General features: G+C 36.5%; 1 protein-coding gene across 2 annotated transcripts in view; it reads left to right on the plus strand.

Annotated features, from left to right (window-relative positions):
- FSTL5 (follistatin like 5) overlaps positions 1 to 20,121 on the plus strand; it is a 930,240-nt gene that overhangs the window by 307,916 nt on the left and 602,203 nt on the right. For both annotated transcript variants that reach the window (XM_024977492.2, NM_001206863.1), the window contains one exon: positions 4,190 to 4,438. In XM_024977492.2, coding sequence (XP_024833260.1) covers positions 4,190 to 4,438 — 249 coding nt within the window. The remainder of the gene's footprint in view (positions 1 to 4,189; positions 4,439 to 20,121) is intronic.

The following is a 20,121-nucleotide window of genomic DNA, read 5'->3' on the forward strand; positions in this document are numbered from 1 at the left end:
TGCTGTTTTTAAATATAATGTCCTATTATATGTATTCCAACTCTTGTAATGTGTCTTACTCCTTAAGGAAAGTTATGACCAACCTACAGCATATTAAAAAGCAGAGACATTACTTTGTCAACAAAGGTCTGTGTAGTCAAGGCTATGGTTTTTCCAGTATTCATGTATGGATGTGGAGTTGAACTATAAAGAAAGCTGAGCGCTGAAGAACTGATGTTTTTGAACTGTGGTGTTGGAGAAGACTCTTGACAGTCCCTTGGACTGCAAGGAGATCCAACCAGTCTATCCTAAAGGAGATCAGTCCTGCATGTTCATTGGAAAGACTGATGTTGAGGCTGAAACTCCATTACTTTGGCCACATGATGCGAAGACCTGACTCATTTGCAAAGACCCTGATGCTAGGAAAGATTGAAGGCAAGAGGAGAAGGGGATGACAAAGGATGAGATGGTTGGATGGCATCACGGACTTAATGGACTCAAATTTGGGTGAACTCCAGGAGTTAGTGATGGACAGGGAGGCCTGTTGTACTGTGGTTCATGGGGTCTCAAAGAGTCAAACAGGACTAAGTGACTGAACTGAATGTCATTGTTTTCTTATTAATTTTCTGTCTGGATGATCTGTCCATTGATAAAAGATTGATGAAATATAAAGTCCCCTATAATTATTTTATTGTTGTCAATTTTCCTTTATTCCTGTTTATTGCTACTTTATATATTTAAGCACTCATAGTTGAATTTATATTTTAAAATGCTATACCTTTTTATTGTATTGATTCCTTTATCCTTATATGTCTTTTTTTGTCTTTTATTATAAACTTTGTTTTAAAGTCCACTTTAAAATAGAAAGCTTATCCAGCATATTTTTGTTTCCATTTCCATGGAATATATTTTTCCATACCTCACTTTCAGCATTTTTGTGTCTTTAGCTCTAAATTGATTATCCTGTAAGCAGCATAGATGGGTCTTGTTTTTGCTGTTGTTGTCCTTTTTTTTAACTCAACCTTCTCTCCTTTATATTTTGATTGGATCATTTAGTCTATTGACATTTAAAGTGATTATTGATATGCATGTAATTACTGTTATTTTGTTATTTATTTTCTGAATTTTGCTTTTGCTTTAGTTCCTTTTTTTCCTTTGTCTCGTCTCTGTTGTTTGATGTTTTTCCTCAGTGTTATATTTGTGTTCTATTCTGTCTAGTTTTTGTATATTTATTTTTTGTGTGTATTTATTGTAGGTTTTGTTTTGTGATTACCATAAAGCTCATATATGTTGACATATAACTATATCTACTTGATTTACCCTGATAGTCATTTAAATACAAATATGTTCTTAAACATCTATATTTTTTATTCCCTACATACATATTATACTTTTTGAGTTCATATTTTACTTCTTAATGCCTATCCCTAACTGTTTCTTGTTTAGCTATAGTTGATTTTATAACTTTGGTCCTTTAACTTTTATACTACGTTATTTAAGTGCTGGATCCACAGCCTTTACTATATACTTGACTTTTCTACTGGGGATTTTACCACCCTATCATTTCTTCTTGCCTTTTCTTTTTCACTTAAATGAGACTTCAATACTTCTTGTAAGGTCAGTTTAATACTGATCAATTCTTTTAGCATTTGCATGTCTAAAAGGTTCTTTACCTCTCCAATTCTGAATGATAACCTTGCTGGGTAGAGCATCTTGGGTTACAGGTTTTTCCTTTCACCACTTGGAATATATGCCATTCCATTCTTGCCTGAAAAGTTTCTGCAGAGATATGAGCTGATAACCTTATGAGGCTCCCCTTCTCTGTGACTCCTTGCTTTTCTCTTTGCCATTTATGACATATCTCTGTGGGTATTTTGGGGTTCATCTTGTTTTGACCCCCTTGTGCTTCCTGATCTGGACACCTGTTTTTTTCCTCAGGTTCAGAAAGTTTTCAGCCATAAGTACATCAAATAGCCTAGGGCTGAATTTGGTGAGCCAAAACCAGACGCAGATGCAAGTCAAGGCATCTTCTTTACTCTATAACTGTTACTGTCCTGACTGGGGCAATGTTGGGACCCAACAGACTAAAACAGGAGCTCTGAGGGATCTGGTTTCTCCTGGGTCCACTTTGATTTGGAATATGATCAGCACCTGAGTGCTTGGGGTTGCACTTCTGTGTTGACTTCACTTTTTCCCAGGGATGCACATTTTTTAAATGCTGGCTTGGTGTTGCAAAGGTGGTGCCACACCACTGAACTGCCCCTGTCCCCTCTCAAGTATGCATAGGCTGGCATGAGACTCATGAGCTGGCAGTGACTGCTTTCACACTGGTCAGAGGCAGGGCTGGAGTCTGAACTGGATCATTTCCTTCCAAATGTTTGCACTTTCATTGCTTAGTGGGGAATAGGAACAAGATGGGCTAGAGCAGGAGGCTATGCAGCCTGGGAATGGGCAGGAGAAGTCTTGGCAGGCTGACCAGAACCTCAGGGAGTTTCAATCTGCTGCCTCCATGTAACCAGGAGTAAGTCTGTATGTATATTCCTTAAGTGGGGAGTCTTAGTTTCTGACAGCCCTCTGGTAACCCCCACTGGTTTTCAAACAAGCTAAGAGAGCTAACCTCCTGTTGGACTCCTGTGCTGGGGTACCTAATATGTAGCTTGAATCCCTTGCTCCCCAGGGAGAATTCCCCAAACCTGTGACATCCATTCTTCTTCTGTATTCTCAGATAGGGATGTGGGTTCATGACTGATCCCTGCTCCTCCCTTCCTATCAGATGCTTTGTGGCTCTTTGTTTATAGCCTTGGTGTAGAAGAGTTCTTCTGCTAGTCCCAGGTAGATTTCAGCAAGAGTCTTTCCAATGTATATTTAGTTTGATGTGTTTGTGGTGGATGGTGAGCCCAGGTGCCTCCTAATCTGCTATCTTGATCTCTCCCTCACAAGCCTTTTAATCTTGATAACCCTTTGAGGATATACTATAATCCCCATTGTTCAGATGAGGAAACCAAATTATAGATGTGTTAGGTACCCAATCAAGGTATGGTTCCATGGAGTGTAGACTCCCAGACTCCTCTGTTCATTGGATTTCTCCAGGCAAGAATACTGGAGTGGTTTGCCATTTCCTCCTCTAGAGGATGTTCCTGATCCAGGAATTGAAATCACATCTCCTTAATTGCAGGCAGATACTTTCCCATTGAGTCACAGGGTTTACAACCTCCCAAAACTTTATTTTTTTGCCATGTATATGTCAGCAGTGATAAATATATCTACACACATTAACACATATGTATATATGTGAATATATATTATTCCTTAATATATATTTTTCTCTATATACATTTTTAAATAGATAGATACATAGACATATATGTACACTTTATTTTTTTTTTCAGTCACGTAATGTTCTTAGATTTACCTATAAAAGCCCAAGAATGAAATTACTTGGTTTGGTTTTACTGCAAGACTGCTAGATTCTCCTATGTTTTTGAGGCATATGTAGAGTGTTAGATTAAACAAGTAACAACATAATAAAATTCTTCATGATTTATTCCTTTAGTCATGAAATGCATCAGTGATTGCCAAGTGGCAAAGGTCAAAACAAGAAAGGATCAGATGTTAGAACCCAAAAAGTTTTCAAGACACTTTTTCTCATTTCTATTCTCTCCTGTTTCCCACTTTACATACATACGTTTCCTTTCTCCCAGCAGAATTCTGCTAATGTAAACGTTGGCATTTGTTAAATATTTCCTGTATGCCAGGACTGTGTATCCTGTGGATCAGTACATGTACTGCTTAGTACACTCTAGGAGATGGTCTATACTATCAACCTCGCATTATGGATGGGAAAATTTAGCACAGGGAAGTAATTTTTCCAAGGGCATAAAGCTAATAATTGGCAGAAAATTTGAGTTCCGCAGTTTAAATTTAGAGCCCTTGTCCTTATGGACTGTAATACTCATTGAGTATGGAGGTAAGAGCTCAAGGAGAAAGTGAAAGAAGGGGACAATGTCAAAGGTTTTTTTTTTTTTTTTTTAAAGTCTGGTTCTGATAAAAATCCCTTCTCCTAAGAACAACTGAACCCTGATTATATTGTATTTCTCTTAGACTTATTTTTTCCTAATCCCTTGAAACTTTGATATCAGCATATTATTTGGATACATCAATCTATAAATCCAAGTGATTTTATCTCTCTTTTTTTTTTTTTTGTCTACAGGGATCCTGATTCAGGATGGCTCTTTGGGATCTTGTGAAAACAAATACTGTGGTTTGGGAAGGCACTGTGTTCTCAGCAGAGAGACAGGGCAGGCAGAATGTGCCTGTATGGACCATTGCAACCGGCACTACAAACCTGTGTGTGGATCTGATGGGGAATTCTATGAAAACCACTGTGAGGTACACAGAGCTGCTTGCTTGAAGAAACACAAGATTACCATTGTCCACAATGAAGACTGCTTCTTCAAAGGTAAATGCAGGGTGGGCCTAAAGTGCCACCTTTCTCTATTTCTTCCTTCTTCTTTACTAGTGCCCTTAAATTTAAACTCTAGCATCGCTACTGAAAGTCTCTAAATAAAAGAGAGAAATATGGGCTTAAAGACACTTGTGATTAGTAAGTGAATAGAAATTTGTATGGATACAATTCTGAATCTGTTATGAGAACAAAGCTGGCCAAAATATGACTCAAAATTTAATATAGCTTACAGCATTGCACCATATGGCTTCCCAATCATGGCAGTTTTCTTAGGGACACAGAGTGGCCAATTCAGTCAACAAGCCAATTCCATGCAGTGAAATGCACCTGGAGTGAAACTGAGAGAAGAGTGAATGCCAAGCCATCCTGTGATAACATCTCATTTCTTCCTGATTAAAAACGATGCCTACAGTATGTACCACCTAATTCAAATTACACAGAACTGGTAAATGCCCACTGAAATAGCTATGAAGAACTCACACTAAACCCAATTAGTAAATCTGAGATGACAATAATTTAAAATTAAAAGTTAGCAGTATTTACTTCCATGGTACTAAAAATCATTGGGAACTATTTATGGAAAAGTACTGCTGAATTAGTAATTTGACAAATTATTTTAACATGCTAGATAAATCATTAAATATCTTTAATGCCTTTCTTTTATTTATAAATATATTTCTTATTTATTTATTTATACTAGAAGGAATATTTATTTATTAATAGCCGTAACCCAGACTGAAATTTTGAAATGTTAAGTATATAGAACTTTCATCATTCAAAAAGGTTAGTGATCAATTTGATTTCTAATCTTAAATGGGTTCCACTTCCCAAACTCTCAGAGTGCTGCCAAAGTAATTTTACACTTAAAAGCTTGTGTGATGATTTAATTATTAACTTAAATTTACAGTATCGCACAATGTTGCTCATGTACCCATTGACAAGTTTTTTTCTTTTCAAACTTCATTGAATAAATATTCAAATGCATTAAGATGGAAGGGTCTGTAGTCATTGTGCTACTAGAAGTCCTTTCATATAAATGAGATAAATTGTAAGAATAGTTTCTTTACCAAAGTGAACTCTTTGCATTTTGAATACACAAGTGAAGATAGATTATCTTCTTTTACAGAAAGAATATCTAATCTATTTTATAGAGAGCTAAAATGAATTATATTAATATTTTGCTTTAATATTCATAAAATAGTTTTTTTTCTGTCAGTTTGAATTGAAATGAAAGTGAAAATTTTAGTATTCCACAGACACATGATACAGAGCTGTGTAAATAATATGCAATTAAGTTAACTTAGAATCATTCTAACACTGAAGTTTTGTCTAACTGACAACCAGCAATTGATAATATGGAAACAATCTGCTATATTTAACATTCTGCTTTATTACTGGAAGCTTAGGCATACTACTACTCAATATGTAAATCAACATGGAAATAAATGAACTGGATATTACCAGGAATGTTAAACAATGGTTTGAAAAGCTTTTGTTCTTTAGACTTATACTAAGCATATTTATTTGATCTATGATTGCTTCACTTCCACTGTATAAGGGATTTGATTTAGGTCATACCTGAATGATCTAGTGGTTTACCCTACTTTCATCAATTTAAGTCTGAATTTGGCAATAAGGAGCTCATGATCTGAGCCACAGTCAGCTCCCGGTCTTGTTTTTGCTGACTGTATAGAGCTTCTCCATATTTGGTTTCAAAGAATATAATCAATCTGATTTCGGTGTTGACCATCTGGTGATGTCCATGTGTAGAGTCTTCTCTTGTGTTGTTGGAAGAGGGTGTTTGCTATGACCAGTGCATTCTCTTGGCAAAACTCTATTAGCCATTGTTCTGCTTCATTCCGTATTCCAAGGCCAAGTTTGCCTGTTACTCCAGGTAACAGTGAGAAATAGATTTAAGGGACTAGATCTGATAGATAGAGTGCCTGATGAACTATGGACTGAGGTTCGTGACATTGCACAAGAGACAGGGATCAAGACCATCCCCATGGAAAAGAAATGCAAAAAAGCAAAATGGCTGTCTGGGGAGGCCTTACAAATAGCTGTGAAAAGAAGAGAAGTGAAAAGCAAAGGAGAAAAGGAAAGATATAAGCATCTGAATGCAGAGTTCCAAAGAATAGCAAAAAGAGATAAGAAAGCCTTCCTCAGTGATCAATGCAAATACATAGAGGAAAACAACAGAATGGGAAAAACTAGAGATCTCTTCAAGAAAATTAGAGATACCTAGGGAACATTTCATGCAAAGATGGGCTCGATAAAGGACAGAAATGGTATGGACCTAAAAGAAGCAGAAGATATTAAGAAGAGGTGGCAAGAATACACAGAAGAACTGTACAAAAAAGATCTTCACGACCCAGATAATCCTGATGGTGTAATCACTCACCTAGAGCCAGACATCCTGGAATGTGAAGTCAAGTGGGCCTTAGAAAGCATCACTACGAACAAAGCTAGTGGAGGTGATGGAATTCCAGTTGAGCTATTTCAAATCCTGAAAGATGATGCTGTTAAAGTACTGCACTCAATATGCCAGCAAATTTGGAAAACTCAGCAGTGGCCACAGGACTGGAAAAGGTCAGTTTTCATTTCAATCCCAAAGAAAGGAAATGCCAAGCAATGCTCAAACTACTGCACAATTGCATTCATCTCACATGCTAGTAAAATAATGTTCAAAATTCTCCAAGCCAGGCTTCAGCAATACATGAACCATGAACTTCCAGATGTTCAAGCTGGTTTTAGAAAAGGCAGAGGAACCAGAGATCAAATTACCAGCATCCGATGGATCATGGAAAAGTAAGAGAGTTCTAGAAAAACATCTATTTCTGGTTTATTGACTATGCCAAAGCCTTTGACTGTGTGGATCACAGTAAGCTGTGGAAAATTCTGAAAGAGATGGGCATACCAGACCACCTGACCTGCCTCTTGAGAAACCTATATGCAGGTCAGGAAGCAATAGTTAGAGCTGGACATGGGACAACAGACTGGTTCCAAATAGGAAAAGGAGTATGTCAAGGCTGTATACTGTCACCCTGCTTATTTAACTGCTATGCAGAGTACATCATGAGGAACCCTGGGCTGGATGAAGCACAAGCTGGAATCAAGTTTTCTGGGAGAAATATCAATAACCTCAGATATACAGATGACACCACCCTTATGGCAGAAAGTAAAGAGGAACTAAAAAACCTCTTGATGAAAGAGAAAGACGAGAGTGAAAAAGTTGGCTTAAAGCTCAACGTTCAGAAAATGAAGATCATGGCATCTAGTCCCATCACTTCGTGGGAAATAGATGGGGAAACAGTGGAAACAGTGTCAGACTTTATTTTGGGGGGCTCCAAAATCACTGCACATGGAGACTGCAGCCATGAAATTAAAAGACACTTATTCCTTGGAAGGAAAGTTATGACCAACCTAGATAGCATATTCAAAAGCAGAGACATTACTTTGCCAATAAAGGTCCATCTAGTCAAGGCTATGGTTTTCCTGTAGTCATGTATGGATGTGAGAGTTGGTCTGTGAAGAAAGCTGAGCACCGAAGAATTGATGCTTTTGAACTGTGGTGTTGGAGAAGACTCTTGAAGAGTCCCTTGGACTGCAAGGAGATCCAACCAGTCCATTCTAAAGGAGATCAGCCCTGGGTGTTCTTTGGAAGGAATGATGCTAAAGCTGAAACTCCAACACTTTGGCCACCTCATGCGAAGAGTTGACTCATTGGAAAAGACTCTGATGCTGGGAAGGATTGGGGGCAGGAGGAAAAGGGGACGACAGAGGATGAGATGGCTGGATGGCATCACTGACTTGATAGATGTGAGTCTGAGTGAACTCCGGGAGATGGTGATGGACTGGGAGGCCTGGCGTGCTGCAATTCATGGGGTAGCAAAGAGTTGGACACGCCTGAGGGATTGAACTGAACGTAATAACTTTCATGAGAGTTTTGCCTTAATTTCCCATCCCTCACACCCAAATGGCTTTCTAACTGCTGCAATACACATGTCTACACAGAACTGTGGTGTTGGAGAAGACTCTTGAGAGTCCCATGGACTAAAACGAGATCCAACCAGTCCATTCTAAAGGAGATCAGCCCTGGGTGTTCTTTGGAAGGAATGATGCTAAAGCTGAAACTCCAATACTTTGGCCACCTCATGCAAAGAATTGACTCATTGGAACAGATTCTAATGCTGGGAGGGATTGGGGGCAGGAGGAGAAGGGGATGACAGAGGATGAGATGGCTGGATGGCATCACCGACTCGATGGACGTGGGTTTGGGTGAACTCTGGGAGTTGATGATGGACAGGGAGGCCTGGCGTGCTGCAATTCATGGGGTCGCAAAGAGTTGGACACGACTGAGCGACTGAACTGAACACATAACAAAAACTCCTCTTACTTCAATACCAGATCAGTCTGGCATACTAAGCAGAATTTACACACTCAGAATATAGTGGTAAACTGGAATAAGAAACTCAAGATATAGCCTATGCTAAGAAGAGTACAGAATTAACCTTTTATGAGAAAATCAATCGAACAGAAACTCTTTTGCCATTTACTCTCTGAGAATAAAACTGCCATAAAGGCAAATGTTCTGTGCACTTAAATGTGCATCACAAACAATAACATCTTGGGAAATATGCTTTTTTATCCCTCTGTGTGCACGATTTGAATGAAATCTGACATGGTGTCTTTTTCTTTGGTATAATCTAGAGAGACATTCACATTTCATTTGGCTAACTGATTAATCGGTCGATTCTCTTACCTGATTATTATTGTTTTTTAAGGCAGAGTTTAGAGAACTGAGGCTAGAAAACTAGGTTGCCAACGATATTTTAAAATATATAAGTACATGTCCTGTGCTAATATACGTGGGCTTTTAGATTTCCTTTTTTGGAGGGAGGGATAGGGAATCTGTGTAAAGGTTTTGTTTTAAATTGAAACAGGCTTGTATGTCATTTCTTGTAAAATAATTGTGATGAATGTATCAACTTTTGGAAAAGAGTACCCAGATGTTGGCTTGTTTGCTCTGTTCTGTTCTGCTTTGCTTTTAGTCAGTATTAGCTAAATGAAATTACAGATTGGTAGTGAAATTAATAACTTGGACAAAATACTGACACTCAGAAGTTTCAATTCCTCTGAATGCATCCTGTCCCCACAACCTCAAAACTAATTTTATTAATCCCCTGAATTTCAGTTGGTGTAGATTAAAATTTTCTGATTTGATTACAGAATCAATTGAGCTTCCTATTTTGCATTGAACTTTAATCAATGTTAAGAATATAATTTTTGTCACTCTCTTCCCTAATTAAACTGTGAACTGCAGAATCCTATGCATAAGCCAATATATAACATATATTAGGAATCATAAGGAATCATAAGGAATCATAAGTAAATTAAGGTGTATACTCTTAAATTTACTATTTGTTAATAAAATTATACTTTTTCTCCTCTCATTTTTGAAAGCTCTGTAAAGGATTTTGTAAACATTAAACATTGTATGTGTTTATCTTCCACTCATAGATAATAGATATGTGATAGATTTTACATAAACATGAAAACTGCTCCAAAAGAGTGGGATTTAAATATTAGGACCACCCAACAAATGTATTAAAATATTATCAGTGAGAAATGAGAAATATCAGGTATTGTGTCAAAACACTTTCACAGCTATTAGATTATTAATTCATTTTAATAACAAACCAGAAGGCACAAAACCTAAGATTTTAAAAATGGCTGCCAACATTCACACAGTAAGTTAAGGCAGGGATCAAGGATTCTGGGTTCTCTTTTAGTACACATATACTTCAAACATTTCTATTTGAGTCTATAATACTATAATAGCTTACTTCTCTTTGTTTTTTAAAAATTTACTTTCTATAGTAATTTGTATTTGAACACTTTACATTATTGAGGATCAATATTTCTCACTGTGGTATTTGTAAGGATTAAATAATGCATTTAACACAGTTCTTGGGCAATAGAAGAACTCAATAAGAGATAATAACTATGTTTAGGACTGAAACTTCAACAACTGTTAACATTTGATTGCAATACATTTTCACACTGGAATCTAGAAAGCCACACATATTTTCTTTTAGATTTATGTTGGGTTATAGTGTTGCATAAAAAGCCTCTGGTCAAGTTATTACAGATCCACATTTGCCAGATCATAATATGATAGACAAATTGATCATAATGTTTCCCAATTGTAGATAAGAATACTTAAAGAAAAAAAAATAACTATCTCAAGTTTAGAAACATATTTATCAGTTTCTTGATTGTTATTGAAAATCGATCCAGTCATCTTTCTCACTGACTTACTATAGGCTTATTGTGCTTAAAGTACATGATAAATAAAATGTGATTTTACTCTACTGTCCATGAGAACATATTATTAGTTCAAATAATTTTGCTTCCATCTTGTGGCTGTTTAAATATATTGGTTATTACCTGTCATGAACACCTTCACTTATGGTGTTTATTTTCTTTACAATTCTCAAATGTTAAATGTGCTGTTCTTGCAAGTTACAAAGTGAAGAACATTTTTGCAGCTTTTATGTTTCAATGTAACTGATTTTTCATTCTTGATATTTCTTTACAAAAACCAGATGGTGAAAAACTTTCCATTGATTACATTCAGCATATGTAATTGGGGATAAAATTTTCTATAAAATGCAGTTGAAAATTTTTCTCCATTAGTCTGATCTATGTTTCACTTTTAAAAACCCTCTCTAAGAGAGTGCCTATAGATATTTCAGAGAAGATTTGAAAGCTTATTAATAATAAAAATTTAAAGCCAAATGGGAAAAATGAGAAGTTTGAATGTGATTAGCGTCTAGATACATCTAGATTACATCTAGATTTATGTAAAAACAAATTTGGAGAAAATCGCATTGAATAAAAAGACTTAGCTTTTTCCAGAACAATGAAAATGGCATAGAAATTAGCAATATTGTTCTTTTGATACTGATTGAACAAAGTGTGGTCGGGAAGATCCTCTGGAGAAGGAAATGGCAATCCACTCCATTTATATCCCATGGACATATATATATATATATAGACATATATAGACATAGACATATATAGAAAATGTCTAGCCCATGGACATATATATATATATATATATATATAGACATATATAGACATAGACATATATAGAAAATGGCAATCCACTCCATTTATATCCCATGGACATATATATATATAGACATATATAGACATAGACATATATAGAAAATCCCATGGACAGAGGGGCCTGGTAGGCTACAGTCCATGGGGTCGCAAAGAGTCGGACATGACTGAGGGACTTCACTTACTTACTTAAACAAAATGTAAGAAATTATTCAACTCAAATATTAAATACTTAAGTTAATTTGATGCAATAATAAGCAAATCTAATCATTTTGATTTTTACTTAAGATATCACATCCTCCAGCTCTAAATTATGTATCAACTTCTTGTTTGTTATAGAACTTAGTTTACTGAGTGTTGTGTGTTCAGGCAGCTGTGACACATTTCATGTGTCCTCTTATGTTTTTCTCATCAACGTATAAATTTCTTTCTGTTTGTATCATGTTTTTCTTTTTGTTCTTTTTCTTTTTATTAATTTAAATTTATTTATTTTAATTGGAGGCTAATTACTTTACAATATTGTATTGGTTTTGCCATACATCAACATGAATCCGCTACGGGCGTATCATGCTTTTCTAAAGGTACATCTTGAAATCAAGACATGAGTTGTGATTACATTTTGTCAGTACTTTGTCTTCTTGACATAGCTAAAGAATTCACAGATGGATTCCTAAGTTTTTGAATGGGTTTAACCAGCAGACCAGGCTGAACTGAAGTCCACAATGTGTAGAAAGACTACTGAACTAAAATTTATTATTATAGATAATAATCAAATGATAAATAAATCATGGATAAATAACAAAGTCATTCAATATCCTATAGTAAACCATAATGGAGAAAATATGAAAAAGAATGTATGTGTATAATTGAATTACTTTGGTGAATAGAAAAAATTAACACAACTATGCAAATCAACTACACATCAACAAAATAAAGTTTAAAAAATAATAAGTAAATAAATTTTGTATATTTCTTGGATAACGTATTCATCTCCAGACTGTTTTAGAATTAAAATTTACAAAAAAATAACATAAATAAAAGCCAGCCACAGATTGGCCTAAACATACAACATTGTGGTAATACTAGATTTCTAAATGGAAATTTTCACTTGGCATATTTCTACCATAAATCAGTAGTTATTTTCAAAAATTTATAATAATTTAACACAATCGTATAACATAAAAGTGGTAATATATAAATTCAAATGTCTGTTGCTGTTTTGACAATTTCTTTCCAATGATTCAGGATGTTAGGTACTAAATAGTTCTTCCTTTGATGAGCATCATTTATTTTAATAGTATTCCATTGACTCAAATGTACACAGGTGGATGTGTGGAAATAAATTTGAGTAACACTTAAGGATGAAGGTAACACCTTGGTTACTGTTAGGTGATAGAACCAGGAGGAAGATAAAATTTTGACAGGGAGCGAAATCAAAATTTACAATTGAGGACAGAATAATGAATTAAGACTATTGGTGGATTCATATAAAAATAAGTAAAATAGTTTCATTTGTACTACAGTTAAGTAGAAAATATTTTTCAAGATTGGACATAAAATGCTCCAGTGTTTTAGATTAGATTAGAAAGAACCTATCTGCCAATGTAGGAGCTGTTAGAGATGTGGGTTCTATCTTTGGGTCAGGAAGATACCTATGAGTATGAGGAATTGGCAACCCACTTCATATTCTTGCCTTGAGAATCCCAGGGACAGAGGAGCCCAGCAGGCTACAGTCCATATGGTCTCACAGAGTTGGCTATAACTCAGCATATACCCAGGATTCATTATTATGGAGAAGCAAGGTGGAAGTTAGGAGGTCAGTTAGGACCTTACCACACGGGTCCAAGAGAGAGATGATAGTGGTTTGAATCAAGATGAGAGAAGTGCCAGTGGTTAAAGGTATCAGACTGTCTGAAATAATTTGTAGTGGATTTGACATAGGATTTATGGAAATGAAAGAAATAAGGTAAGCAAACAAACAATGTGAAAAGTAATTTACTGAAATGTAAAACACTGGGGACTCAAATTTGGAAACATACATGAACAGTACAATCACACACACACACGTGCACACACACACACATTTAAAGACAATTAAATTCGATTTCCTTTTAGACAGCAAGGGAAAATGCCATTCATGCAATTGGTTATAAATCTGCCAATCAAGGAAGATTTTAGATCACTGCTGCTGCTGGTGCTGCTCCTAAGTCGCTTCAGTCGTGTCCGACTCTGTGCGACCCCATAGATGGCAGCCCTCCCCGTCCCTGGGATTCTCCAGGCAAGAACACTGGAGTGGGTTGCCATTTCCTTCTCCAATGCATGAAAGTGGAAAGTGAAAGTGAAGTCGCTCAGTCGTGTCCGACTCCTAGCAACCCCATGGACTGCAGCCTACCAGGCTCCTCCATCCATGGGATTTGCCAGGCAAGAGTACTGGAGTGGGCTAGCTATACATTTAAGAATCATAAGTATGAAACGAGATGCCAGTCCAGGTTTGATACACGATACTTGATGCATGGGGCTAGTGCACTGGGACGACCCAGAGGGATGGTATGGGGAGGGAGGACGGTGGAGGGTTCAGGATGGGGAGCACATGTATACCTGTGATGATTTCATTTTGATATTTGGCAAAACTAATACAATTATGTAAAGTTTAAAAATAAAATAAAATTAAAAAAAAAAAGATTTCATTCCACAATTAGCAAAAAAAAAAAAAAAAAAAGAATCATAAGTGACAAGACCAAACAACTCTATAGTAGGGATAAAATAGACAATGGATGAGCACACATTGGGGAGCAAGAGAACTGAGGACAAAACCTAGTTGTACTTCAAGCTTCGAACCAGTCAGAAAGTGAAGAAAAACAGAGGAGACAAATACATAGCCAGTGGCAATGCAGGAGGAAAACCTAAAGGGTGCAGCTACACAGAAGCTAAGTAAGAACAATTTTTGTAGAGGCCAGAATGGTGAGCTGAATTACATGTGGCTGAGATCAAGGCTAATGAGGATTGGTAAATGACTGCAGATTTGGAAAGAATAAAGCCATGGTTGACTGGTTAAGAATTGATAAGGGAGAAATAGGAGCTGCAAAAGTGATAATGCAAATACAGAAGCTCACTGCAAAAGTGTTTCTCTACAGAGGAGCAGAGATATCAGAAACCCATGCAGAAATTCCCTATTTCTCTGTCTCTACCATCTACAGATGATGACTGAGGAGACATGTCAGTGGGGTAGTGAAATGGAGAGGGAAATTTGTAGGGCAAGAGGAAGAGGGGTGGTTGCTAGAGTAGAGCCCTTGGACCACTTAGAGAGGATAGGACCCAGTGCAACAAGGACACATGAAAACATGGATTCTTTATCCATTAACCAGAATGAACGGAAGAACAGACCCTTTCTGGGGCAGGTAGCTGGACTTATTTCATACTAAAGAAGTGTGTGGGTCTCATCTGGTTGCTTATAATTTCTTAATGAAATTAGAAGTGAAGCACCAATTAAAACTGAAAAGGAAGAAAGTTTTAGAGATTTCAGAACAAAGAAAAAAAGTTGTGAATAAACAAGAAAAGAGAGAAAAGACCAGGGGATATCAGAGGATGGCCAGTAATGCTGACAACTCTTGTGATATAATTGCTCGTAAATTTAAAGTGAGATTACTCTTTCATGGCTGTGCACTTTTCTGCAGATATATCCAACTGTTAGAGTGGGCACTGAGAAGATAAGGAATTGGATTAAAGCATGATTTTAATTTTCCAGGGAAAGAATTATATAGGAGGGAAGAGTCCGAAGCCATATTTTCACCTCTCTCAGGGGCAATATGATGATATTATCTGTGCTTTATTGTGCATACCCACTCCAGTATCCAGAGCTCTCCCAGTGAGTGTCTTTTGGCTCAGCTTATGTTTGGACCAAAATGGATTCTCAACTATCTCTACATCCTGGAAAATGCATTACATATTTTGAGTTAACTTCCTAATGCTAACATTTGCTATACATTTGTGCCTCTTAGTTAAAACTTGCAGTGATTGAATCTGTGTAGACTAGTTAGCCAAGATACACCTTTCCAAAGTATTTGGGCTTTCCATCTTTCTGATAATTAGTAGCCACCAGGATGGAAACATTACACAAAATATTTTTATTTAGGAAAAAGGAACTATTGACAGATAACTCTTAAAAATAGACAATAGTGGGCAATTATCTTGACATACATTTAAGATAACATTTTATTATTAATTCCATAGGCAAGCTGTGAGTCAATGTTATCGAGAACAGTTCATTGTGCCAAGATGCACTTTGACAAATGAAATTGCTTTATTTGGATAAGCAAATTATTTGAAAGAAACATTTTCTATCTTATGCCTTTATTTAAACATTTCCTTTATTCTATATGTTTTAATCAGTCTGGCTCCCAATCATGTTGGAATATAGCTTGACTCAATGTGGATGTTTCTAGGATTTTTGGCATTTAACTCACTTTTTGAAACAATTTTTTCCTAAAGAAAGGAAGAAAGGAAGAAAGGATAATGAAAATAGAGAAAGATGCACAAGCATTTGATTAATCTAATTAAACTTTAGTGTAATTAATTGAAGGAACAATATTACATATTGCTTGGTTAAATTTATCAATGCTCACAGTGTCAAATGTTTTTCAAAAGGCTTCATATAATAATTAATGAAAATATCTACAGAAAAAAGATATGCCTATGTATGGATAGGTTTGCATGAGCAAATACCCTTTTTGGACAGTTTGCTGATGACCATTTATTATCATCTAATCCTGTGGCTGACCCATTTTAAAGGCACTATGCAAAGATGAAGATGACACAGTTCTTACTTTTGCCAACTGAGGTGAGATGAGTGGCTAGGTTATTCAATAAATGTCTAGCAATATTTTTCCCCATTGTCAAAAAAATCTCATCATATTATGTTAGATTAACATCTGTACTTGATAGATACATTGAAATCATTCTGTGTCAAAATAAACCTATCTAACTTTTAAATGATTCCATTTTTATATATGTGTTACCTTACATCCAAACATTATTTATGGACATATATATTATTTTCTCTTGGCAGTTTATTGTTCCCGGGTATGGGGTCCAAATTAAGAAGACAGGAAGGATGCTTAGAACAATGTTCAAAAAGAAATGACAATCACATTCAGAAAACAGTAACAGGGAAATTAAACCTCAGAAGACATGTTTTAAGAACTAATTCCACCTTCTCATCCAGCATGTTAATTCATTCTGCTTTGAAAGTTATTGCCTATTGTTTTAATGAGGATGGAATGGTCCTTTGTAAGAATTCACCATCTTCAGCCTTATTCTGTCCCTTCTTCATCCTTGAAGATACTAGTCATTCACTTGACTTTCAGATGAGTACCAGTACAAGTGTAGTGATGTAGCGTGTGCTGAAGCTCATGCATGCATGCACAAACCCAGACAATCTAATGTCCTCTTTGTATTGCATGGCCTGTTTTGACTAAAGGAATATTACAAGGAGGAGAATGATATTTGTATCTATTCATGTGCATTGTATCTATCTGGTCATTGGATATAAATCTACCCTGCAACAAGCACAGAACATTTGCCTTAGAACTCTATCTTTGAGTGGAGTTTTTATGCCTAATCAAAATACATAATTCATTTTTGGATTCCCAGATTTACTTATTTTCAAAATAAATATATCGGTGTAAGTTAATATATAGACAATAAAACTTACCATTGCTTAATTTTCACTTGAGAGATACTAACAGACCTACATTGACGGACTGCACTTTTGGTGATATAAAAACAAACATGTAAGTTGGTGTGGGGTGTGTTTTCCAGTACTCAGAATAATAACTATGGTATTTAACTATGATGACAGTATACAAAGCTTATGAGTAGGGTGTAGGATTTAATTAAATTTATGTCAAAATTACTTTCAAATCTCGGAGAAAAATATGCTTGAATAATATAGCATATATTTTGGCCTTTAAAAATCTTAGCAAGTAGAAACATTTACATGACACATTGGCACAATCTCTAAGAGCTCAGAAACAGCCCGTACACAACATAGCAACAGCTTTGTTCATTAATTCCACAGTAAACCTGCACACCAACTCCTGTGTAAATATGTCACTGTTGCGTCTACATCTACAGGAAGCAGCAGGTGCGGAGTTTCATTTAAGCATATCTTTAAATATATGAGAACAGGATGATGTCATGCCCTTCTGTGGCATTCCAATTATTTCATCATTAGAATACTACACAAAATACATTAATAACTAATCAAAAATCTTATCTGGACATCCAGACGTTATCTCACAAGCAATAGAGAGCAGAATGTTGGTGTGTTTGACTCCAGGCCATTCTAAACCTTTAGGCATTTTACTTGCAGATATAGAAAATGGTTTGCTACTCAGAGGCAAAGTCTCTTTTCACCTCACCCTTCTCCCTGTCCTTTGTCCCCTGCCCCAGCACAGACCAGCTGGTTTTTCTCTGAGACTTGATAGCAGTGGATTAATAGAAATAATTTGTTACTTTGTGGCTTTCAAAAGAGGCCAAGGCATTGCCTCCATTTACAACCCCAAAACCTCTTGATCCTGTTTCTTTCTTTCTTTTTTTAAAATTCATTTTATTTTTTTTAATTGTAGGAAAATTACAATGTTGTGCTGGTTTCTGTCATACAACAACAGGAATCAGTTGTTCAGTGGTAATTATATATGTCCCTTCCTGCTTTAGCCTCCCTCCCCTCCTCCCACTCCACCTCTCTAGGTTGTCACAAAGTTTCAGGTTGAGCTCCCTGAATCATACAGCAACTTCCCACTAGCTATCTATTTTACATATGACAAAATATATGTTTCAATGCTACTGTCTCAATTCATCCCATCCTCTTCTTCCCCTGCTGTGTCCACAAGTTCATTCGCTATGTCTGATTCTTAAGAAAAGCCCAAGAGGACCAAACTGTCGAATGCATAAAAAGCAGGCTCTGTTTCAATCTATTTTCAATCAAACTAGGTGAATAAATCAACCTGAGCTAGAGCCTTTTACTTCATCATAAACTCATCTTCTTTTCACAAAAGCACTTGACTCAAATGGCTTTGTCTTCTCTCGCTATCCTTTTCCCACTTTTGAAAGCTGGGCAGTCCTCTCATGGAAACATCAGCAGCTAGTAATAAAGAAGGAACCCTGATTGTTATTAATGATATCAGTGAGCATTCATAAGATTTTGCTCTGGTTGGTTTCTTGCCATTTCTTTGGGTACTTAGATATGTCTCATAATTAGAACACATGGATCCCTTTTCCATTCTCCTATAGTAAGATCTTTTATATGAACCTAGAAGTCTAGAAGTTTTAACTCTTTGATCTTACCACAGGCTACACAGGTTGCGCTCTGATTTCAGAGTTCATGTGCCAAAATCAGGTTAAAACGTTGTCCAAAAGTGGGTCTCCCAGAATATTCCAGGCTCAGGTACATTCTGTGTCTGAAGAAACTTGTCCATTCTCCTTCTTTTCTGTTTGGTTGCACTTTAGTTACTCAGTGTTTCCTCTGGTTAGTGAATCTTGGCCAGGACTCTGCCAGCCCACTCCACCACATTTTCTTCATTTTGAGCATTGGGGCAAAAATTAAAGGCTTCATTTCTACCTACCAGTGCATCCCCAGAGCCTTCACATCAATACAAAAAATAGCATCTTGTCGGTTTTTCTGCTTATCTAAGTCATACATATTCATGAATTTTCATCATAATCTTCTCTTAAAGTAAATGTGTCTTATTTGCTTTATACTCATATTCTACAAAGCCTTCCCTGGTGGCTCAGACGGTAAAGCGTCTGCCAGCAATGTGGGAGACCTGGGTTAGATTCCTGGGTCGGGAAGATCCTCTGGAGAAGGCAATGGCACCCACTCCAGTACTCTTGCCTGGAAAATCCCATGGACTGAGGAGCCTGATGGGCTGCAGTCCATGGGGTCGCTAAGAGTTGGACAAGACTGAGCGACTTCACTTTCACTTTCACTTTCGTGCATTGGAGAAGGAAATGGCAACCCACTCCAGTGTTATTGCCTGGAGAATCCCAGGGACGGGGGAGCCTGGTGGGCTGCCGTCTATGGAATCGCACAGAGTCGGACACAACTGACGCAACTTAGCAGCAGCAGTTATTGTTCTTGATTCCTTAATTGTGTGAAGCCACGGCATCGCCACATTCACGTTGCGCACCTGTAAATCCACCCTAGGATTGGTGTCCACATGCCAAGGTTTGTGAGTTTGGAAGTGACAGAATTCATGGAAATTGTGTTTGCTTGTGAGTGCCTAAGGAAACAGTCTGGAAGTCCTAGTGCCAGCTGAGAAAAATATGTATCTCCAAGTTTTAGAATTTGAGATTAAAGAAAAAGGAGTGGATTTTTTTTTCATAATGGGACTATTAGAATATATTTTAGAATATACAAGGAACTTTTTTCTTTTTCCTAATTTTTTTCCCCACAAACTTGTTTCTTGATTTTGTTTCTAGTAATTTATTGTTATAGTATTGCCTTTCACCTCCTACTAACTTTACATGGTGGAGGGAAGGACTGGAGA

Source organism: Bos taurus, chromosome 17 (genome assembly GCF_002263795.3).
Source record: "Bos taurus isolate L1 Dominette 01449 registration number 42190680 breed Hereford chromosome 17, ARS-UCD2.0, whole genome shotgun sequence".
Taxonomy (NCBI): domain Eukaryota; kingdom Metazoa; phylum Chordata; class Mammalia; order Artiodactyla; family Bovidae; genus Bos; species Bos taurus.